This window comes from Cherax quadricarinatus, chromosome 46 (assembly GCF_038502225.1).
Source record: "Cherax quadricarinatus isolate ZL_2023a chromosome 46, ASM3850222v1, whole genome shotgun sequence".
In the NCBI taxonomy this organism is placed as follows: domain Eukaryota; kingdom Metazoa; phylum Arthropoda; class Malacostraca; order Decapoda; family Parastacidae; genus Cherax; species Cherax quadricarinatus.
Window position 1 is genome coordinate 10,118,121 of NC_091337.1, and position 25,000 is coordinate 10,143,120.

Consider the following 25,000-nt stretch of genomic DNA (forward strand, 5'->3'; position numbering starts at 1 on the left):
TTGCCAAATGGACCCATTTTCTCATATCTAGGCCAAAATTTATGGCTCACAGCTTATCTGAGTGACCTGAACTCATGATGTAGAACTGTGTGAGGGACCCTGATCTCAATGATGTAGTTCTACATTACAGCCACTGAAAAAGTTAATAAAGCATACTAAGAATAGATCTCATAACTGTCCTAAAACTACTGGACTTAGTGAACTACCTAGTTAGTTTGATTGCTTGTATGCCTAGTTTAATACATGCTAGTATGAAGAGATGGTAATGTAAACTGAACTCCCTTAATTTTCATTACAGACATAGTAATGCCAAACAAAGCCAGCTTTGTCATCTTTGGTATTAGCTCAGGTCCTCTTCAAAAAAAAAAAAAAAAAAAAACTTTGCCATCACTTGAAATCATGACAGAGACTTACTACTTGTATTACTGACCTGTCCACTATTATTATTACTGTCAAGAAAGCCACACTGGGTGCTTCACTGTACTCTCTCTGTATACTTCATGTCCATGTATTTTTTTGTATTAGTCTGCAAACCTGATTAAAACAGCTACAATAAATATCTTGTTAATTTTGTTTGTTTACCTAACACGTTGTCAGTATTCTTACCAATAATGATTTCCTTGTGCTACTTTGTGGTTTCAGCAATTTGTACGTGTTTCTTTTGGCTATTCAAGTGACTATATCAAAATTATTATAAGCATTGTTTTTACAGTTTCGTTCAAGGAGCCTCCTAAATACAATCCAAACCGTCGCATCTCTGGGGCTCCTCTCTCCCGAACACATTCAGACCCAAGATTGGAAGTCAGTGCTTTAACAAAGCCACCGTCTCCTTCTCCTTCAAGTAGATCCATCCCACCCTTCAGCTCTGCTTCCTCCTTGAGCGAGACCTCAACAGGCAGCAGTTCCACGTGTACTCATCCAAGTGAAATGGATTCTGAAGAGTGTGCCAGTGCTCTAGGTTCAGCGAGTCTTAATGCTGGTAAGTTGTACTAGGATAAAGGTTTCCCTACTTGAGATATACTATGATATTGACACTATTGAACCAGTTAATGACTTGCAAACCATGACTCACTCTCCTGGGATGTTCCTGCTTAGGATTTACTTAAGGCTGAATTATAAATATTTTTCTTGTTTAGGTTTTTAGTAAATGCATTCATATTTTGTTTATGCTCATTTTATGCATGTAAAGAGAGCTCTCATTCATAATAGTAGATGGTATGGGAATACTGACAATTTGTAATAAGATAAACAAGCGGCAATTGAAAATTATGAAGACAATGTTTCACCTGCTCTGCTGACAAAACATCTTATTAAGGTCTCCAATTGCTGCTTATCTATTTTCTTTCTAGTTCTTGTTCTTGTTTATTTCCTGTTATCTCCATGGGGAAGTGGAACAGAATTCTTCCTCTGTAAGCCATGCGTGTTGTGGGAAGCGACTAAAATGCCGGGAGCAAGGGGCTAGTAACCCCTTCTCCCATATAAATTACTAAATTTAAAAGAGAAACTTTCGTTTTTCTTTTTGGGCCACCCTGCCTTGGTGGAATATGGCCGGTGTGTTGAAAGAAAAGAATTGCTGCTTATGTGTCCTCATCAGTTAGAGTTGACATTTGCTTGGTAGTTTCATTGAGAACTATAGATTCAGTATTTATAATTTTCATAAGACTGTGGTAACCACCACTGTCTTCAACCCGGGTACTGGACATGACAGAGTGAAGCACACAACAATGGCCTTTGTCGCACCCACCCCTCGCACAATTATAGACCCTATCTTTCTCTTATTGTATAAAATGCTCTTATCAATTATAGGTATTCTTTCCTCTTATAATTTCACACTTGAGATTACTGGAGAGTACTGGATAATTTTCAGTTTCATATTTTATATATTTCCTATTAGTGCTAAATACTCCCATGTAATGATGACCATTCAAGTTAAAAGATGTTTTAATTTGAGGAAATAGAATCTAGCAGGTATACTGAAAGTAAAAAGTTTTTTTTTTTTACTTGGAGGATAGTTGTGACATTTTGTGTATCGCAATATAATACTTAAGTACAAATTATTTTAATTATAATGAGTCTTGTATTAAATTGTAGAATGTGATACCTGTACTCAAAATGTTTTGGACCCTTTATTAATTCATAGATGCATGAAGTAACTGCAAAATATCTACCTCTATTTTAATGCCTTTTTCATCAGGTTAAAGAGTAATATATTTAATTATCCTAAATATTAAAATTCTAATATAACCATGAAATTTACAGCAGGTGTAGACTGCTGTGATATGGTGAGTGACAGCTCAGGTGTTTGTACCTCAAACAGTGGCAGTGCAGAGAGTTATGATGCAACCCCTACTGACATCACTCAGTTTAACATGGGTATGCTGGTGGTGTGTTTGCATCAGTACACTCCACACAAACCAGGACATCTTGATATAAATGCTGGAGACATTTTGGAAGGTGAGAAGGACTGTATAACATTTCTCAAAAAAAAAAAAAAAATACCATGTAGTTTTGTGTTTTTATTATCAAATGAAAGTAAAGTTTTGTTAACTTTGGTTTACAGTAACTGGGAGCACAGATGATGGCATGCTAGAAGGAGTGCTTCGCGGAATTACAGGCCTTTTTCCACCACACTGTGTTCAAGAAGTGCGTTTACGTAATCCTCAAGCTGTGAGAGAATCCTTGATTGCTCCTCAGGTGGCAAGGGTTCAGGGAAGAAGAGAGATTATGATTCAGCAGCATTATGGTACAGCGCCACGGATTAGAAAACCGTAAGCTATAGATTTCTTCTTGGTAGAATATCAGACATTTTATAACCTGCACGGGTTTGTCAAAAATAGGAATCGATATCAGAAATGCAGATCTTAATGCTCATATCACTGTATACATGTTAATTCCAAGTTGGAAATATAGTTTGAGAACACTTTGCCAGTAAAGACTTTTATCAGATTTTAAGCCTCTACTGGCACATATGAAAAAAGTCTATTCCTTGGTTTGGGGTTTCTGTATCTACATCATTGTCAGGACTTTCTCTGTTCAACCAGTCAGCTTATAGATTTAATAGAGATGATTTTCAAGTACTGTATCTAAAATACAGTTTGATAAGTAGAACAGTAAGTGGATTCTAGTCAGCTTTGTTATGAGAATTATAAATGCTCAAAGCACCTCAATAACCCACCTCAGCCCTCTGAGTAACCCAGCAGTCTTCTAATTTCTATGCTCCAAATTCTCTTCGTAATGTTCACACCATACATTGCTCTCAAACCTAACATTTCCACTGCCTCTATCCTCCGTCATGCTACAACATTCAAAAGCCATGCCTCGCCCATTTAAGTGTTGGCACCACTAATCTCTTGATATTCCTTGTTTTGCATCGAAAGATAAATGTTTCTTCTCGCAGATGCCTCAGCACACCACCTACTTTTTTTCTCCTCGTCTATTCTCTGGTTCGCCTTGTTTTGCATAGACCCATAGGCTGGTGTGTCCACTCCTGAGTATCTAAATACATCCACTTCCTTCATGCCCCCTTTTGCCAATCTGATGCCCAATCTCTCACTGTTTAGACATTTTGCTACTCTTATCTTTCTCTCTATATTCACCTTTAGATTGCTTCTTTGACATACCCTTCAAAATTCCTTCACTGATTTTTGCAATGTATCTGCATAATCTCATAAAAGAACTGTCATCAGCAAAGAGCTATTGTAACAGCTTTCACTTTGTATCAGATCTCTCATCTTTTAATCTCGTGCCTCTCTTCTACACCCGAGCATTCACTTTTTTTTTTTTTTTTTTCACAACCCCAATTTGGAATATATTTTATTTGTGTATATTCTGTGTATTAAAACAGATTTTTCTTTGAAGCCTTGGTTTCCTCAGAGTTCAAAAGCCCCATTAGTACTGCTCCTCCATAAAAATTTGTATTTTTTGGTTGTACATCTGAATATATATAGAGGTATGCTTGCACTGTACAATTAGGGAGTGTTTTGGATAGGTGTAACAAACTAATGCTATATCTGGACAAGATAGTGACTACACTTTAAACCAATCATGTAGATCACTACTTTTTTCGAAACAAACCCTATTGAGCAAGTCTGAGTCATTAAGATGGTAAGTCATTACAATGATATGAATTGTAACTTTGAAATTCTTGATATTGGCATAATTTCAGCATAAACGAACCTCGAACTGTTGTCCTTCATCGTGGTAAGAAGGGCTTTGGCTTTGTTTTGCGAGGAGCAAAAGCCACTTCTCCTCTTATGGAACGGCCCAACGAGCGAGGTCCAGCCCTGCAATATTTGGATGATGTTGATCCAGGAGGTGTAGCTGATTTAGCTGGTCTCAAAAAGGGTGACTATTTGGTCAAGGTTAGTGTTTTAAAGTGGTGGGTCCTTGGTTGTAATGGCTCCTTCATTCCAAATTTCAAAATACTGTATGGTACTGTACATAATAAATGCTTCAACTGGAATGTACTATATGTAGTGCATGAAGTAGTAATACTGATTTCCATAGCTATACTGTACCTGTAAATAAATAATTTTTATGTACGTAATTGTATACTGTATTAAGAATCAATGACTTTCTCTTTTAAGCTTCATAATATACACACTACAATATTTGTACAGTGGAACATTGGTTTTCGTCATTAATTCGTTCCAGAACGTTTGATGAAAACTGAATTTGATGAAAACTGAAACTATATTTCCCATAAGAAATAATGTAAATCCAATTAATCCGTTCCAGACACCAAAAGTATTAACAAAAAATGCATTTTATAGAGAATAACTTTAGTTTTACATACAGAAAAAATGAGAAATATAAAGGACTAATGAAATGGATAAATGAACATTTAACGTCACTTTTACCTATATTGAAGACTCTTGTTGGCGTATGGAAGATGGCAAGGAGGGGAGAGGGAGGAGAGGTTATCTCTACCACCCTCTACCACCATCACAACCACTACCACCCTCTACCACCATCACAACCACTACCACCCTCTACCACCATCACAACCACTACCACCCTCTACCACCATCACAACCACTACCACCCTCTACCACCATTACAACCACTACTACCATCACTACCACCCTCTACTGACAAGAAAGAAAGCCAGACTGACTCAGAGCACGTGGGATGCTTTGTGTGGGTGCGTACAGACACGTTCAGTACAGCTGACCACTGTGAACTTGACGAAAACAGAGGTGATGAACAAAAACTGGGACAAAATTTTGACAAAAAAAAAGTTGTTGAAAACCGAATTCAACAAAAATCAGGGCAAACAAAAACCGAGGTTCCACTGTAATTTGTTTTGTAATTGAGGACAGTATGCAGAAACTTGATCAGTTTTCCATACCCTGGTTTTCAGATTAATGGAGAAGATGTATCCCAAGCTTCACATGAGCACGTTGTGACGTTAATTCGTAAATCAGGTGACCTGGTCCAGATGATGGTCGTAACTCCGACTCCAATCACCTTTATGGCACATAAGCCACCAATTGGCAACCTGGGAACTATCAGACGTGGGTGCCAGACACTCCCTCGAAAACTCCATGCAGGTAGATGCATGTTCCTCTTTCTCTTCTCCAGACCACGCTTGGACTGGTGGATAGCCATGGGTTCATGGATCCCGATTGCCATCCACTTGTGGGTTTTTGAATGCAGTAAACCCTGGTGGTTGTGAAGATAAGGAAGACCATAAGGAATGTTGGTCCCTGGAGGATTGTTAAACATTACCTGATCATACTCAACTCTTAATGTATGATGTTTGGATGTTCACTCAAAGATCATGTTCTCAACAAAAGTAGCATGTAAAAACTAATCATTTGTATTTTAACCTCAGTATGTTTGTTTTCCAAACTTTTAAATGAAAATAATTGCTAGCATGTGAATGTCTTTCATATTGTTTCTACTATTTTGTAGAGTACAATGTTTACTGAGTGATCCTATGTTACTTTTATGGAGTTCAATACTGTATTTATTTTAAATTTCACAAGTCTTTAGCCTGATTAAAGTGTCTTGATGTGAAAAATTGACCTTCCTCTTGTTCCTTGTTAATGCCTTTGTAAACCCTTGGTGTTTCCACTACCTGCAAAGGAGTTTTCTCTTTTGTTCATTTTTGTTTTGCAAGAACATAGCAGAATTTTGTATACAGTAAATGAAATGCAAATATTTACTTGTTAGCTTTAATAAGGCCCAAGGAAAAGACCACTGAAGATTTGAACAAAAATGCAGCAAATATGATTTACGTAGAAACTTCCTCCACTCTTTAATTTCATGTACAATGGAACCTCTATTACCCACATATCTATTTCTGGTCATAAAAGGGTAATTTGTATTTGGAATATAGCCAAGGTACTCCCTCACAAGGCTCATGTAGAACAGAATAAAATTGTGGCCTGTCATAAAGTAAAATGCTTAATAAAATAATTTATATTTTTATTAAGAAAATATGTATTTAGATTTATAAAGTTATTATTGCAGTACTGTTAGCAAAACTAGCACATTGTTTTTGATGGTGGATAATAATGGGAGCATGATGTAAGGAGAAGGGAGATTAAGTCTTCTATTAACCAGGCTCCACTCTGACCTTGCAGGAAAATACGGGGTGACACCTCATTTCCGCTATTAGTAATTGATATCAAATGATTGAGCCTTCATGTTGTCAGTCATCGAGGACAATGACATAATCCGGTTAAAAGCCCTAAATGATCTAGTCTTCATGAATCACGTCAATATATTTTTACGGTGGCATAATTTAGTTATTACTATATTTGCCAGATGGTAGTACAGGTACTGTACTGTGGTTATGTTGGGAAAAATGCCCACAAGCTATGTACATGCCTCTGCTGTTGATAATCTCCATCTTTTGCTTTTACTCATCTATAATACAACTGGTTCAGCCTCATGAGAGTGTAAATATCTCTGATTTTCATTTAATTGGGAGACTGTAGAGATTTCCTGTTTTATGTTATCCTACATTGGTGGGAAATAGCCGATATGGTTAAAAAATAAATAAATAGGGGTTCTATTGTATTTAATTTTTGTCTTACTATTGTACAGTCTGAATCCTAGGAGAAATATGACTGATGCCTTTCATAATTTTGCTTATGCTTTGCTGGCAATCTGGATAATTGTTGAGGACTACTCTGTACTAACGAAATTATATATATTTTTTAATGGAAGATTGAACTCATCCAGTATATGTATCACTTGGTTAACTTCAGGAAACTAACAACAGATTCTTACCTGTAATTTTATATGTCATTGTTTGGTTATTGCAAGATAATATACTAATTTAATTAAAATAGCAAATAAAAAATGTATATTTTTTCCTCAACAAAATTCAGTAAATTGAAATAACCCTTGTGATTCCCTAAGAGCTTGCTGCCGCCACCAAACTAACTGTGGTTGTGTGTGTCTTCCCTCCTTAGTGCGGTCGTCCCAAGCCCCCCCTGCACCCCCCCCAAGAGATCCCAGAACAACCCTAAGTGTTGGACGAGCAAGAGCTAAATCTATGGTGGCTGGACTTCACGACATTGGTAAGATGGGCTGGCACTTGTTGTATTAGATGTTGTCCCAGTTTAATCTGTTTAATGATCTCTGCCTGCTTTATGGATACAGCAGTTAAGAAAAAGATGTTAATCATGTTTGATATCGAACTGTAGTCCCATATCATTGGCATTTGCCATTTTCTTTACAGATGTGTTTCATCTTTGTCTTCTGTTACAGCTTTCATGATAGGATTATTCACCTTTGTCTTACTTATAATAGTTTTTGTTCCTTGCTGAAGATATGACAAAAAGGCATCACATATCTGGACAGGTTGGAACCAAGGCCTTTTGGGACCATTTAATTTTCTAGTTCTGAATTACTAATTAAACACATGGTATTTACACTAGTGTACTCCTTACTAAAAACTAATGCCATCTAGTTCATTTACTTAATAGGGTGTTTTCCATTCTTCAAGTCTGAATGATTAAAATCTGGAAACAGTTTTGTGTTCAAAGGCTGTGAAGCAAGTTAACAGATTTTAGAGGTGTTTCCTCTAATTATGGTTCTGGAGAAATCAGTATCTGCATTTATGTAGATAATCTTAAGACTTCTTGTAGGATAAGGTGAGATTTGATTAATGCTCTTGCATTTTCATTGAAGGAGAAAACTCACTTGAGCCACTGGGTGCCCTTTCTCTACTTACTGTAACTTTCAGCCATCTTCCTGTGTGCTTGGCATACCCAGTATTTAGTGTTTCTTGTACAAACTTTTTCCCCTGCCATTGGTTCTTATATATTTTCTTTTTTCTTTCTTTTTCTGGTGCTACCTTTAGCTTCTCTGGCTCTCATTATCACTGTTGCTTTGTTCTTTTCTAGGATTTGGTAGTGTTTCATTGTTACCTACAAGGTCAAGGCATCATTTTTTTACAGACTGGTGTCTGTTTTCAGCAAATATGCAGATGTCCTTTTTGAAGCCCCCTTTTTCTCATTGGCTTCATTCATCTCATATAGAGGCATGCATCTGTATCTTCCTTCTTCCTCACAGTTGTGACCTTTCTCTTGTGAACATTCCCTGTTACTGTTTTCTTTTGATCCTTAAATTTGCTTGTTTACTGGGTACTTGATTTTATTTCTGTTAATTCTTCTTTCAACACACCGGCCGTTAATTACATTTAGTAATTTCTTGATATAAGTTTCCTTATTCTAACTTTTATTCAGTTTTATCATTTATTACTTCATTTTTCTGTCTAGTTTTGCTTAATACAGTAGGGCCCCACTTACAGGAGGTTAGGTTCCAGGCTACCGCCGTAAAGTGGAAATCGTAAAGTGAAACACCTCTTTTTTCCACTTATAAATGCATACAAATACTAGATAACAAGTTTACACTAACATATATTAAGTTAGTAAGTAAGTAAGTTTATTCAGATATACACAAATGCAGTTACATAGATTATCATACATAGCAGTACAGTGGACCCCCGCATAGCGACTTGAATCCGTGCAAGAGGGCTCATTGTTATGCGAAATGATCGGTATGCGAATGAATTTTCCCCATAAGAAATAATGGAAATCAAATTAATCCGTGCAAGACACCCAAAAGTATGAAAAAAAAATTTTTACCATATGAAATATACATTTTCCTACACACAAAGAGAAGGATACATGCACAATAGTAGAGTAGTACATGCACAATATATATTGTGCATGTACTACTCTACTAAATGAAGAATAAATGACACTTACCTTTATTGAAGATGCAGCAATGACTGATGAGACACTGTGTCCTGGGAGTGCCTTTTCCTCCTGAGTACTGTAGGTCCTGTTTGGCATTTTCTTCCAGAACAGGCCTTATCACACTGTGTATGCCACTACGATTCTTAAATCTCTCAAACCAACCTTTACTGGCTTTAAATTCACCAATATGAGCACTAGTTCCAGGCATTTTTCCCTGTTCACCTGGGTGTTAGTCGACTGGTGTGGGTTGCATCCTGGGAGACAAGATTAAGGACCCCAATGGAAATAAGTTAGACAGTCTTCGATGACACTGACTTTTTTGGGTTATCCTGGGTGGCAAATCCTCTGGGGTTAATTGTTTCTTGGTATTCTCAATAAGCCACACCAACAACGGTGCTACAGCAGCAGCAGCAGCAGCAGCAGCAGCTGACAATGCTACAGCAGCAGCAGCAGCAGCTGACAGTGCTACAGCAGCAGCAGCTGACAGTGCTACAGCAGCAGCAGCAGCAGCTGACAGTGCTACAGCAGCAGCAGCAGCAGCAGCAGCTGACAGTGCTACAGCAGCAGCAGCAGCAGCAGCTGACAGTGCTACAGCAGCAGCAGCAGCTGACAGTGCTACAGCAGCAGCAGCAGCTGACAGTGCTACAGCAGCAGCAGCAGCTGACAGTGCTACAGCAGCAGCAGCAGCTGACAGTGCTACAGCAGCAGCAGACGATGCTACAGCAGCCTGCAGCAGACGGTACTACAGCAGCAGCTGACGGTGGTACAACAGCAGCAGCAGCTGACGGTGCTACAGCAGCAGCAGCAGCTGACAGTGCAGCAGCAGCAGCAGCAGCAGCTGTACCACCAATAGTAGCAATGGTTGATTGGGGTTTATTATACAACCTGGCCAGCTCGGAGACACGCACTCCACTTTCATACTTATCAATGATCTTTTTCTTCATCTCTATAGTAATTCTCACCCTTATTGCTGTAGGATTGGCACTAGAAGCTTTCTTGGGGCCCATGGTCACTTATTTTGCAGATAAAATCACCAAAAACACTGTAATAATACGAAATGTTCCGATTGTATGCTTGGATGTTACCGCGGAGGCTGGCTGGTAAACAATGCCACCGGCGGCACATGTGAGGCTGGCTAAGGGCGCACATTGGATGCGTCTCGGACGAACAGCGGTGAGCAGGTTTTTGAGCGGTATGCGAGGCAAAATTTTTGCGATAAAAGCGAGCGGTATGCGGATTAAACGTTATGTGATGCCGACGGTATGCGGGGGTCCACTGTATGTGTGTAAAGTACCTAGGATAACCCAAAAAAGTCACTGTGTGACTTATTTCCATTGGGGTTGGCAGTAGAACTATGCATTAAAAAACAATAAAAAAGTAAAATACACATAGTACTCATTACTTAAAATATTTGTAGTCTTAATCTAAGGTGAGATAAATAGTATTTATTGTAAGAAGTCAAGTGTGGTATGTATGGTAGGCCAGCCGAGCTACCATACCAGGCCACCCCATCCACACATAATATTCTATAACATTTAAGCATCCCAGAGTGATAAAATGCATATACAGTTCACTCATTACTTACCTTAAAATATTTGTAGTCTTAATGTAGGGTCAGAGGTGAGTAAACAAGATAAAACAAATAAATGAGAGAGAGAATGAGAGAGAGAATGAGAGAATGAGAGAGAGAATGAGAGAATGAGAGAGAGAATGAGAGAGAGAATGAGAGAGAGAATGAGAGAGAGAATGAGAGAGAGAGAATGAGAGAGAGAGAATGAGAGAGAGAGAATGAGAGAGAGAGAATGAGAGAGAGAGAATGAGAGAGAGAGAGAGAATGAGAGAGAGAGAGAGAGAATGAGAGAGAGAGAGAGAGAATGAGAGAGAGAGAGAATGAGAGAGAGAGAGAATGAGAGAGAGAGAGAATGAGAGAGAGAGAGAATGAGAGAGAGAGAGAATGAGAGAGAGAGAGAATGAGAGAGAGAGAGAATGAGAGAGAGAGAGAATGAGAGAGAGAGAGAATGAGAGAGAGAGAGAGAATGAGAGAGAGAGAGAGAATGAGAGAGAGAGAGAGAATGAGAGAGAGAGAGAGAATGAGAGAGAGAGAGAGAATGAGAGAGAGAGAGAGAATGAGAGAGAGAGAGAGAATGAGAGAGAGAGAGAGAATGAGAGAGAGAGAGAGAATGAGAGAGAGAGAGAGAATGAGAGAGAGAGAGAGAATGAGAGAGAGAGAGAGAATGAGAGAGAGAGAATGAGAGAGAGAGAATGAGAGAGAGAGAATGAGAGAGAGAGAATGAGAGAGAGAGAATGAGAGAGAGAGAATGAGAGAGAGAGAGAGAATGAGAGAGAGAGAGAATGAGAGAGAGAGAGAATGAGAGAGAGAATGAGAGAGAGAATGAGAGAGAGAATGAGAGAGAGAGAGAATGAGAGAGAGAGAGAATGAGAGAGAGAGAGAATGAGAGAGAGAGAGAATGAGAGAGAGAGAGAATGAGAGAGAGAGAGAATGAGAGAGAGAGAGAATGAGAGAGAGAGAGAATGAGAGAGAGAGAGAATGTGTGAGAGAGAGAATGTGAGAGAGAGAGAATGTGAGAGAGAGAGAATGAGAGAGAATGAGAATGAGAGAGAATGAGAATGAGAGAGAATGAGAGAGAATGAGAATGAGAGAGAATGAGAATGAGAGAGAATGAGAATGAGAGAGAATGAGAATGAGAGAGAGAGAATGAGAATGAATGAATATGAGTACATGAGAGAGGACACTCATGGAGTTATGTAAACAAACCAGGCATACGTGAGTTATGTAAACAAAGTGTACACGTCTGGTTTGTGTACAAGTTGTCTCTACGTCGATATGATAGAATAAATAAAGAGGAACACTCCCATTCTCATGTAACACCAGTTTTTAGAAGAAATGACGCTCTGAGTGAAGGCATACGAAAGGAATAATTTTCTGCAGTTACCCCCAGTAACACATTTTCTCTTATGTTGGACTAGAGAAAACATTATTCTTGCCATCACTTGTACAAGTTGTCTGGCTCCCACATCTCATCCCCTCAAGGAAGGTTCCTTGATGTTGGTGAGGGGCTCTTGATTTAGGGAATTGGATCTGTGCTCCAGTTCCCCGAATTAAGCCTGAATGCCTTCCACATCCCCCCCCCCCCAGGCGCTGTATAATCCTCCGGGTTTAGCGCTTCCCCCTTGATTATAATAATAATAATCCCACATCTCATATTTGTTTGTTTATTCTACTGTGGGGTGTATTTATCATCTTTTTATGTTATGTATTGTGTTTATTATATAATTTTGAAAATATATCATAGCTGGATTAATAAAAATGTGTATATTAAAGTAATATACGACATTTAATGAGACTTGGTGATTATCATTACTAACATGGCATCACTCGTATGAGTCTATAAGTTGTCTGGCTCCCACATCTCATATTTATGTTTATTTATTCTACTGTGGAGTGTATTTATCATCTTTACATGTTATGTATAATGTTTATTATATAATTTTGAAAAAATATACATGGATTAATGAAAATGTGTATATTAACGTAATATACGACATTTAATGAGACTATGATTATTATTGAGTATTATTATCATTACTAATATGGCATCTCGAGACATAAGAGACACTTACTGATTTTAATGTTTACCTGCATGCCAGCACAGTGTGTAAGTTTATTTAGGTACAGGTATACATAAGTATAATTATCAGAGTATATATAAAATATGAAATAACTTTTAAAAACACTTGAAATTTTGGAGTTTCCAGACACAATGGAGAGACGTGGTGCTTACGGAGCTCATGGAGAATGTAAACAAACAGGGTGGGGTGCGGTGACCGTATTAGAAAGTCAGGTGGGGGGAGCCGAATAGAGAGTTTAGGTCATAATTTGAAATGACCGTATTATCGGAACGCCGTAAAGCGGGGGCCTACTGTATATTTTCCCCTTCAACATAGTTTCCATGACTTAATACAAGTCTGGACGTGGACTGGGCCATGGGGGCGTTGACCCCTGAAACACCCTCCAGGTATACATGTATAAGTTGTGGGGGCCTTAATTCTCCCATGAAGCCTTCAATGGCTGGCTTGGCACATTTTTTTTTTTTCATTAATATTTCTGAGACAGAAGAGGATATTTTATCCATTACTTCCAATAGGTGAGTGAATATAAAAATCCTGCATGAAGAGCTGAAATCTGCTGGTTGCTGTAGATTTGTTAATTTACATGTGGTAGACAAAGATGCCATATATCACTTGTTTCTTTTATGCATAACTTTTCATGATTCTATTTCATGTCAGTCCCAGATCACACCATTTCATAATTTCATTGACCCCATGTTCAATAAATTACACAGCTGTTGTTGTCAGTTCATATTACTCTACTGTCACTTTTAATGTGCACTTGACAGTGCATTGGGAATTAAATATTTGGATAAGCTTAAAGACCTTGTTTGCCACTTTAAAAATAAATCAAAGGAGTTGAAATTTGAGAACCCTATTCTTCAGAAAATGGTACAGTTAGCCAGAGATTAATGAGACTATGTATATTTATAGCTGGAATTCTGGATAAAAAAAAAGTTTCCTTAAGAGGCTTGTTCAAGTATGTTTTTCACAACATATTTCATCTAAAAAAATCTATCCATGAGGAATGACTTCATATGTGATGTATTTCAAACATTTCAACTGCCTCCAGGTGTTACACATTTGAAGGGTCATTTGAAGTATTGCCCTGGAGAATATTATATCTTGTTTGATGTACAAAGATGAGGCACTTTTTGAACAGGTGTGGATGGAGTAAGATTTACATTCTCATGCAAGTGCAAAAGAAGGTAAGAAATAGAAGAGATAATTATGCAGATTGCATATGCAATAAGATCACAGTAAACAGGAGATATCACATGTAAAATAACCAGTAAAAACATACTGAAATTCCAAGCATTTTTTGTGATTTCTCACATTATTAAGGAATTATTCCTTGATAATGTGAAAAATCATGAAATCACTTTGAATTTTACTATTTTTTCATTGTGGTTTTGTTACATAAATTGTATATGTAAATTGTGATGTGCACTTCTGCCAAGGAAAGCTATCGAATGACTTGTAAATGTGTTTCCTGATTTGGTATTATATTGCTGATGTGAAGAAATTAAATAAATGCAGTAGGAAAGAGATAATGGAAAAACATTATTCATCAAAATAATTATTTAAGGTGAAGTGCAAAACATCTAAGGAATTTACAATGCCTGGAGAATGAGAAGCAATCAGGTTTGATCCAAAGACAAAGAGCTTCCATTTTATTTTTTTTTTTTTTATCAAGAATCCTTTTCCAACTTTAGATGATCCCCTGGCAGGATTTTTTCATCATAAGGGCAATGTCAAGATAAATTGCAACCCTTTAAATAGCTAATGTTTCTCCAATGCAGTGCCACTCTTCATCAAATGGCAGAGCACTCAAACAGTAGCTTAAGAGAAAAAAAAATGATTGAGAAAGAGAAAAGGAATCTTCCTTGATGGTAGTGCTTTTATGGATAATTGTATGGCCAAATATTGTTAACCACACAACAGTTTCATAATGATTTGATGTATTATAGAGCAAGTGTTCCTGTAGGTAAAACAAATTTTGTTTGAATCCTTCATATGGAAAGTAATCTGTTAAGCAATCTCTTTTTGTAATATTTCATTATGATACATTAAACTTGCAACAAAATAAGCTCCTGATGCTGGGGTATACTTTATACAGTACATTGTATATTATTGTTGTGTTCTGTATTTAGCAAGCAAAATTTAAAATCTAAAGTGCTGATTAAGTGTAGTTTACAGAGTGAAGTGCTCTATTGGGGGGTGAAGAAGGAATTTCTGGTAACCTCGGTGTATAGGACCTAGGAGAAAAGTAAGAGGAATGGGCAGACCAAAAATTGTTGGATTGTCTTAAAATAATTTTCTTAAACATTTTCAGTATTTAAGTTGTTTAAATTTATGTAATTATTAATTAATTTTTCTTCATATTTCGAGTTTTCAGCAGTTATATGAACCTCTAGTTTTAAATATAGTAAATGGCGTGCACCCAATCATGCTGAAGACCATGCATAAATTGATAAAAAATTATGTTAACATTCTTGCTATCCATATTCTTTTCTGCTTCATCACATTCTTGCTGTGTCATATACATAATATTTTGCATTTACTGATGCTGGACTATAGTATGGTACCTAGGTGTCACTGTGACAGTATGTTATACTCTGGCTTGTTCTGTTTTTCCATGCAAAATACCACAAAAAAACTTGCCAAATTTCTTAAGGCCTGCCATCATATGATTCACTGTTAAACATAGAGTGTGGCAAGTGAACAGGAGGCACTCTTGTATATACACAAATAACCAGAACATGGGAGAAAGAAATTTATGACAACATTTTGGCTAATTAATGGTCTAAGTTGGACCAAAACAACATCATAAGTTTCTCTCTCTGATGTGTGGGTTATTTGTGTATTGTTCCAGTCATGGTATTGTGCTCTTTTGTACTACTGTATATGATAGTATTGAGCCCAAAAAGTAGGATACACTGTATTTTAAGGTAAGTAAATTTTAAAACAGTTTTTTGTGCATAGTGTAAAGTTTATAGTGTAAACAAAATTCGATATGAAAATCGTGGCATCCATTACCATAAATGGGTCTCAGTCCCATTATATTTGGATTCTATATAAAAAATTGTACTGTACCTAGTTAAAGGCATGAGCATGGTGCATTTTGTTCACTGGTTGGAAAAGCATATTTGAAAGTACTTTTCAGCCTGGCTAGCCAAGTTGCATATTAATGAGTTTGCTTAAGTTCGAGTTGTATCTATGACTGATAATTGCATTTTGCCTCCATAGAAGCACTGGATGCCAGCATGCGGGAAAATGGAGATTTGATGTCTCGTTCAGCTGGCCAGTTTCCAAGTGGGAGACAAAATGGAGCAGGTCACCATGGTGTGAGTCATTATGGTACTCCACAAGGTACCCCTACATTGGGCACACCTGTGGGCACTCCTCCAGGTCTCAAGGTTGCATCAATCAAAGTCCGACCTTCCTCAAAACGCATGACTGCTGCGGAGGTGGAGGATATGTTGCATAACTCCGGTTCCCTTCCTTCCTCACCCCCAAGCACTCCTACTGGTCGTTCCCCACAGGTGTATGCCAGTGTGGCAGAGATGAAGAAGGCAAAGGTTTGTCCTAACAATTGCTTTCTGCAACATAAACTAAAACACTGTTTTCATGTTTTGCATAAACTTTTTCCTAGTTTTTTCTGCATAATTTGCCATGTAAGAAGCATGAATGCCAGAAAAAATGATTAAATATATATACAATCTCCCAGTAAAATATGTATGAATTACAAAATTTATCTGGGAGAGCATTGTTAAATGTCACTTGTTCATTGTTAAACTATAATTCATTTCTGCTTGAGTAAGTTGTCCCTACAAATTTGTGGAGGGTTATATTCCTAGAAACTGCAAATGCAAAAGTACAATATAAAATAAATTCAGATACAGGCTCATTTTGTTTCAGTGAGAATGTTACATCACTTTAATCTGGTTGATTAATACTGATACAGGTCCTCCATCACAAATCCGGCATCATTGGGACCTGTAGTGTGCCAGATTACTGAGTTTGCTGGATTACAGAGTGGTTAGGTTAGAATACACTTAATAAAATTAACCATCTTGACTTGCACAAAATTCATTGAACATCTGCAAAAGTTGAACATTTCCGCTACTTTGAGCTCAGTTTCAAGGTACTTCGTCATGAAAGCAATCAAAATCATGTCTATTTCTGTATTATATTTTCCATTCTATCAAATGAGACCAAAAAAACAAGAATACAACCATAAAAACCATGCGAAAATATACCGCAAAGAGGCAGCTAATGGCCGAGAAGTGAATTCCCTTATTTATCGTCCGTCTTTTTTATCTTTATTGTACGTTAACCCTTAAACTGTCCACTCAGATCTATGTTCACATGTGTAGTGCTCCAAAAGTAGATCTACATTTTTTAACATGTTTTCAAATGTAAAAAAAGAAAAAGAAGCTCTACGTTTTTTTTACATACTTTCAAATGTTGAAAAAACGTAGATCTATGTTTGGACAGTTTAAGGGTTAAGAAGCATCTTTCCATCATACATTGCCCAAGTTTCAATAAGACAGCCCAACAAACAACTGAGAGAAAAAAAACATTTACCAAAAATGATATATGGCAAGCCCAAGCCAGGTACTGGAAATAAGTCACTTTGACTTTTCTGGGTTATCCTAGGTTCTCTGTATATACACTGCTATGTATGATAATCTATGTAACTGTATTTGTGTATACCTGAATAAGCTTATTTATTTCTAGTCTGTCGACTGAGTACAAGAAACCGCCCATTCACTTACTTCAACTACCCAATATAGTGGTCAGAAATTGGCAATTTGGCCAATTTCACACAAATTTCAACAGATGCCAATTTCAAAATAGGGTCTAGAATAAACAATGCAGACATTACTGGCACTAAAATAAAATTTTCTTTGTTCATTAGTCACGGCTCCAGGTCCCTCATATATTACTCTGGCTTTCCATTTGGAATTTTTATTCACAAAAAATAGAAGATTTACTGTTATGCAGACTGCTGAATTATTGTAATAATTGTATAAATAATGTCAACCCATTCTTGACTCCGTATTGGAATTTGGACTGGTAGGCAGACAGGTATTGGACGGTGACGTCATTTATTTACTCTTGAGCTTCGCTACAGAATAAAACATTTTCGCTACTGTGAGTGCAATTTCAAGGTACTTTTCGTCATAAAAGCAATTAAAATCATATCTATTTCTGTAATGTATCTTTCATTCTATCAAATGAGACCGAAAAAACGAGAATATAACCATAACAACCATACAAAAATATACCGCTAGGCGGCCGCTAATGGCTGAGAAGTGAACTCCGCTATTTATAGTCTGATTTCTTTCATTTTTGGTGTACGTTAAGAAGCATCTTTCCATCATACATTGCCCAAGTTTCAATAAGATAACCCAACAAACAATTGAGAAAATAATATCTTTATTTACTGCACGTACATGTGGTGCGTTGAGGTATATGTGGAGTCAAAAAACATTATCTATGGAGGCAAAGAAGGGAATGTATGAAAGTATAGTAGTACCAACACTCTTATATGGGTGTGAAGCTTGGGTGGTAAATGCAGCAGCAGCGAGGAGACAGTTGGAGGCAGTGGAGATGTCCTGTTTAAGGGCAATGTGTGGTGTAAATATTATGCAGAAAATTCGGAGTGTGGAAATTAGGAAAAGGTGTGGAGTTAATAAAAGTATTAGTCAGAGGGCAGAAGAGGGGTTGTTGAGGTGGTTTGGTCATTTAGAGAGAATGGATCAAAGTAGAATGACATGGAAAGCATATAAATCTATAGGGGAAGGAAGGCGGGGTAGGGGTCGTCCTCGAAAGGGTTGGAGAGAGGGGGTAAAGGAGGTTTTGTGGTCAAGGGGCTTGGACTTCCAGCAAGCGTGCATGAGCGTGTTAGATAGGAGTGAATGGAGACGAATGGTACTTGGGACCTGACGATCTGTTGGAGTGTGAGCAGGGTAATATTTAGTGAAGGGATTCAGGGAAACCGGTTATTTTCATATAGTCGGACTTGAGTCCTGGAAATGGGAAGTACAATGCCTGCACTTTAACCCTTTCAGGGTCCAAGGCCAAAATCTGAAGTCACGCACCAGTGTCCAAGAATTTTCAAAAAAAAAAAATGTTATTTTTTCTTATGAAATCGTAGAGAATCTTTTTGTGAAGGTAATAAAACAAAAAGTACGAAATTTGGTGGAAAATTGACGAAATTATGCTCTCGCGAATTTTGATGTGTCAGTGATATTTACGAATCGGCGATTTTGCCGACTTTGACTCCCATTTTAGGCCAATTACATTATTCCAATCAACCAAATTCTTAGCTATTTCACTAGTATTACTTCTATTCTATCGATTGAGCACAAGAAATCGCCAAGTCAACTGTTTCAACTACAAAATAAAGTGATCGGAAATTGTTAGTTTGGCCAATTTAACACAAAGTTCAAAATATTCCAATTTCAAAACAGGCTCCAGAATAAACAATGTAGGTATTCCTGGAACTAAACTAACATTTCCTCTGTTCATTAGTTACATTTTGAGGCTTTACAAATAAATTCCATTTTGATTTTTTATTCACATAATGAATTTTTATTCACACCAAAAAATAGAAGATTTACTGTTATGCAATACTGTAATAATTGTATAAATATCATCACCATATTTGTGAATGTATATTAGACCCACCAGCTGACGTGTATTAGATGTGTGAGGTCGTTTGTTCACTCTTGAATATCGGCAAAAATTTAACATTTCCGCTACTTTGAGCTCGGTTTCAAGCCATTTCCAGTGCTAAAACCAATCAAAATCATCCTATTTCTGTAATATGTCTTCCATTCTATCAAATGAGACCAAGAAATCGCAAATACAACTATAAAAAACATACGAAAAAACACTGCAAAGTCGCTGTTTTAATCGAAAAATCATGATTTCAGTTTTTTTCTCTCATTATACACAGTGTGTTGCAGGATCTGTTTTATGTGGTGCACACATACCACATAGATGTATTCTCTCATATCTAGGCCCAAATGTACCACTCACAGTTTATCAGAGTGAGCTGAGCTCATGGCATAGATCTACGGTTTGGACACTCACCGTAAAGCCGTAGATCTACGGGACGGACCCTGAAAGGGTTAAAGGACGGGTTTGGGATATTGGCAGTTTGGAGGGATATGTTGTGTATATTTATACGTATATGCTTCTAAACTGTTGTATTCTGAGCACCTCTGCAAAAACAGTGATAATGTGCGAGTGTGGTGAAAGTGTTGAATGATGATGGTGTTTTCTTTTTGGGGATTTTCTTTCTTTTTTGGGTCGCCCTGCCTCCGTGGGAGACGGCCGACTTGTTGAAAAAAACAAAACAAAAAAAACATGTACAATGTATACAGGCCTAGCTGACATCAGTGACATACTACTATATAGAAAGCCACTTGCTATGCAGTATTTCAAGCAAATTAGGTCAGTGTCCCAGGATAACACCCACACCAGTCGGCTAACACCCAGGTACCCATTTACTGGTGGGTGAACATAGACAAAAAGTGTAAAGAAACATGCCCAATGTTTCTATCCTGGCTGGGAATCGAATATTTACCAAAAATCATGTATGGCTAACCCAAGCCAGGTACTAGAAATAAATCACGTTGTCTGACTTTTTTGGGTTATGCTAGGTTCTCTACACATATGCTGCTATGTGTGATAATCTACGTATATAGAGAAAATAACTTTTTAGTTTCAGGTTTATGGTGCAGTACAAGTGTATATCACAGTTAGCCCTGTGCTATACTCTGTTTTCTCTAATATAAGCCACCAAGACAGGGATAGGAGAATGGTATTTGTATACCATATCCTCTTCATACCTCCATCGAACTGCTCGGTATTATGCCAAATATTATTCATTCTGGAGTATTTAACATGTTTTATGTTATTTATATTGTTTATTATGTCATATTAGATCAATTGTGATAGGCAATAAGCTGTAGTGTTGATATTAGCGTAATAATAAAGCATATTCTGCATCACGAGACTGAGCTCATGGCAACCAAGTGGCTTCAAAACCACCTTATCTTTAATGGACAATGTACTGTGTAGGTGCTTTACACAACGAGAAGCATTTCTTTTATTCATTGGAACTATGGCTAGGGCTAAAAGTAAGCAGGTTATAACAAATAGAGAAAAAGAAATTAGAATGACTTGTGCAGCAAGTAGCACCACCAAACAGTACCAGCAGGTTGGTGTGGCGATCCTGGAAATTTGAAATTATGCTAGCCAAAATTAGTGCCGAATAATTGAAGGAACCGAATAACTGATTGCCGGATTTGTGATGGCGGACCTGTATTCATAATGACCAGAATAAAATGATTGAGCATGGGAAAGCTACTGAGCCAGAAATTTTTTTTTAATCCATTTGCTGGTTGCTTTTCAGTGAAAATATTGGAATATGGATATCGGTGAATTTGTAGAAATGACTGTATGGTTAAAAAAATTTATTCTGAAGCTAAATTTTTATTGAAATCAGACATAATGGGTTGAAATTGATTATATATCTTAATGATCATGGTTCATTAATTTGTATTGTATATTGTTTTGTACATAAAATTAAGTTTAAATCTGATTATTTTGCTAAAAATACCATATTTTTTCAGTAGAATCTTTTAATACAAATATCTTTCTAAAGTATTTAATTTTTTATTATGCTCTCAGAATTCAGTTAAATATTTCTTGTATTCACAGTGTTGTAACCCATATAAGTTTAGCACTTTTTGTTAGTATCAGTGGAATGAGTGATGGTGAATATTTCCATCTTTGAGTTTCTCTGACTTAGTTGGCAATGACCATTGTGATTTAATATTTGTTTTTTAACATACTTAAAACAGCATGGTACTGCATATTTACACAATTTTGAAACTAAAAATATGAGAGATAATGTATACTTTTAGGATGTAAGCCAGGAAAAGCATGAGCAATAATTTTCTTCTAAAAGGTTTTGAGACAGTAAAGTAGAGAAGGGATTGAAGGCAGAAACTTATGAAATGTGTTAAGCCAGAATTAATAACTCGACAAATTTTTTTTACATCATTGGAAAAGTATTTTTTACTCTGTATTTGTTCCAATCTTTCATTTTTTTCCTCTAGGCCCTGAAGGCTCGGCAGTCAATAGACCTCAGCAGACTACACAAAGATTTCCACTCGACTCCAGACCTAAAGGCCGGGGTCACGGCATCCCAGCTGGCCCTCACCATCGAGGAGAAGCGCAAATCTATTTCACAGGAAGATCTGTTTGTCACGGCATTAAACGAACGCAATTCACGACACTCCCTTGCGTGTCCGCCACTCCGCTCGAGCACATTGGGGAGGACCACGGTGGGGTCTCTAGAGTCTAGAGAATCATGGCATAGTGGTGAAGATGGGACAGAGGAAGAAAGCAGTGATTCTCCAAACTGTTCTCCTGGACCCATTGAATATCGAATGTTAAGACGATCACAGTCAGCAGTTAATACAACTATGCTTCGCAAAGCTGGACTTCATCCCCCACCAACTCATCCCCCTCCACCACCACCTCTTGGGCAGCTTGTCAAAGTTGATATTAGTAGATCCAAAAGTGATTATGCTACAGTTGGCCAGGCACCGTCAACTCCTGAGTCTATGCCTGCATCCCCAGTAATACAGTCTAGTTTTCGACCTACAGACTGTGCCAAATTATATGCATCACCTGAGGAAATCAAAGCTGTTGGTTATCGTAGTCCTGATATGATGGCTGCTTTAAATCGTAAAAATAATGGTGTTAAGACACGTTCTCAAAGTTTACCACCAAGTACCAGTAGGCCTAGTGTTCAAAGGGGCTCTCCAGAAAAAGATTCCTCCCTTGATTCTGGGATTTATTCAACTACTTACTCAACCTTTCGGGGTACAGAGAATGAAGGTACTAGAACTCAAGAAGCTCCATCATCCGTTAGTTCCCAGACAGCCCCAGTTAGTGATGCAGTTACATATGCAAGGCCAAAAAATAATAAAAGTGTACATGATCTTAACGATACATCTTCTGCAAATAAGGCATATACTGGACCAGGGTCTGTTGCCTCTCCTGTTCCTGACATTCCTGAACCTGACTATAGCTCAGATGAAGATCACACCTACAATTCTCAGGATGACTCACAAAGTAAGAAGACTAGAACATTAAAGAAGAAAAAGCAATCTGTTGCTTTTTCACAAAACTTAGTAACAACTGCAGAGTCATCAGATATACCTCCCTATGAAGCATCTGACATACCTCATTATGCTGCTCCAGCCAAGAACCCAACACCCCTAAGTAGCAACTTTAAGGAAATGATTGCCCAGAAAGTAGCAGAAAGACAAGCAAGGCAAGATGATGGAACTGAGGGTACAAGGTCTGCTACGTCTAGCCCCAATAAGAAAGTTAATGGTAGTAATGGAAATGGCATCTCTGATGTAATTCAAGACTCCACATCATTTAATAAACAGAAGGAAAAGACTGTTCCAACTGGAACTAAAGTGAGACCTGTTCCATCTGTGCAAAGGGACGATTCTAAATCTAAGATGAAAAACTCTCATTCCTGTCCCAGCGAGTTCTTAGAGGATGGTGATAATTCATCAAGTGGGGTTAGCTCAGATCAAGACGTTCATCCAGAGTCCAATTATGTAACTGTTATAAACACAGAGTCTGACACCATCTCTGCAAATAATTCAGAGAGATTTGGTAGTCATGGTTCACGAGATGACAGTTCTGAGGCTTCTGAAAGTTCTGATGAAGCTAGTGACCGCACATGGATTTTAACCAATGAAAAGGGGGATAGAAGTGACTCTGGTAAGGACAGTGACAGCAATGGATCTCGAAGAACAGGTACTCTGACAAGAAATGCAGTGTCACTGGTGAAGTTACCTCCTCCACAAGAGACAACTGAACCTGATATAGAAACAGAATTAACTGTTATAGATACAGAACTGGAAGTGGGACAAGAGTGCATTATGTCCCGATCAGTTGATCAAGATACTATTAGCACATTGTCTTCCTTGAGTAGTTTGTCTTCAGGTTCTGGCAGTACAGGGGAGCGAGACAGACAGCAACTCCTGCACAATGTTCCAGTATCCATGTCTGCTCAAATGAGATCCACTCTTCCAAGACTTTCATCGAGTACTTCAGGCTCCAGAGCCAGCTGCACTCCTCCAGTTAGTCAAGCCATTAAAGCGACAGTTGGAGGATCACTGAATCGTAGCAGGTCAGCCTCAAGGGACCAACATTGGGGTACTGATGGAGACCTACATCCCTTTAGGGAGAAGAGTGCACCTCCCACATCTCGTTCAAGTACTTCAGACAGGAGCATCTACAAGAAAAGCACAAATGTTGACACAGGTGAAGCAGAATATGAAAGGAGTATTGAAGAATCCCTCCAGTTAATACGAATGCATATGGATTCCTTAAATGAAGTAAACTCCTTGGCGGGAGTGTCGTTGCCGGAACAAGCTGGGGCAGGTGGTGAGATGGTTCTGGCACCACCACCAGAATTCTGTGACATGTCTTTAGGTGAACCACAGAACAGGAAAAATAAGACTGTTATTCATATTTCTAGTGATGATTATGATCTCCCAGGAAATGCCATAGGAAGTAGGCATAGGGATGAAGATGAAATGCCAGGATTCAGACGTAAAACACTAACTGAATGGACCACACGTGACACAACAGAGTGGCTTGAAAGTATCTTTATGCCTGAGTACAAAGATTCTTTTGAGGAACAAGATATAGATGGTAGAAAATTGATGGGTATAAACAATGATACACTTATTAATTTAGGAGTGAGAAGAGTTGGTCATAGAGTTAACATGGAAAAATCGCTAAAACGATATAAACCTACTGAAAGAATTGATCTTTGAGTTCAGAAAATCATGTGGTTACTTATTATAAATGTATTCAGCACATTCAGAAACAAAATGAGATTATGTATTTGTGATGTATTATACTCTTGGCATCATATGCTTATTGGGATCAGTAATTTTTCCACAAAAAATCAGAAATAATTTTATGACTGGTTGGTGGTTATACATCGATAAAACCCTCAGGTTTACCAAAAATATTTTTCCTGGAGATGACCTCTTGTCCATTTTTTATTCACAAGTTTTCATGAT

The 25,000-nt window shown here is 37.7% G+C and overlaps 1 protein-coding gene across 6 annotated transcripts in view; it reads left to right on the plus strand.

Annotated features, from left to right (window-relative positions):
- The window catches only part of Prosap (SH3 and multiple ankyrin repeat domains prosap), a 638,020-nt gene that overhangs the window by 612,870 nt on the left and 150 nt on the right, over window positions 1-25,000 (plus strand). For all 6 annotated transcript variants that reach the window (XM_070094487.1, XM_070094489.1, XM_070094490.1 and 3 more), the window contains 8 exons: window positions 713-979; window positions 2,260-2,454; window positions 2,561-2,768; window positions 4,166-4,361; window positions 5,363-5,552; window positions 7,428-7,535; window positions 16,101-16,432; window positions 21,995-25,000. The exon at window positions 21,995-25,000 is cut by the window's right edge and continues 150 nt beyond it. In XM_070094487.1, coding sequence (XP_069950588.1) covers window positions 713-979; window positions 2,260-2,454; window positions 2,561-2,768; window positions 4,166-4,361; window positions 5,363-5,552; window positions 7,428-7,535; window positions 16,101-16,432; window positions 21,995-24,748 — 4,250 coding nt within the window. In that variant the 3' untranslated portion in view covers window positions 24,749-25,000. The remainder of the gene's footprint in view (window positions 1-712; window positions 980-2,259; window positions 2,455-2,560; window positions 2,769-4,165; window positions 4,362-5,362; window positions 5,553-7,427; window positions 7,536-16,100; window positions 16,433-21,994) is intronic.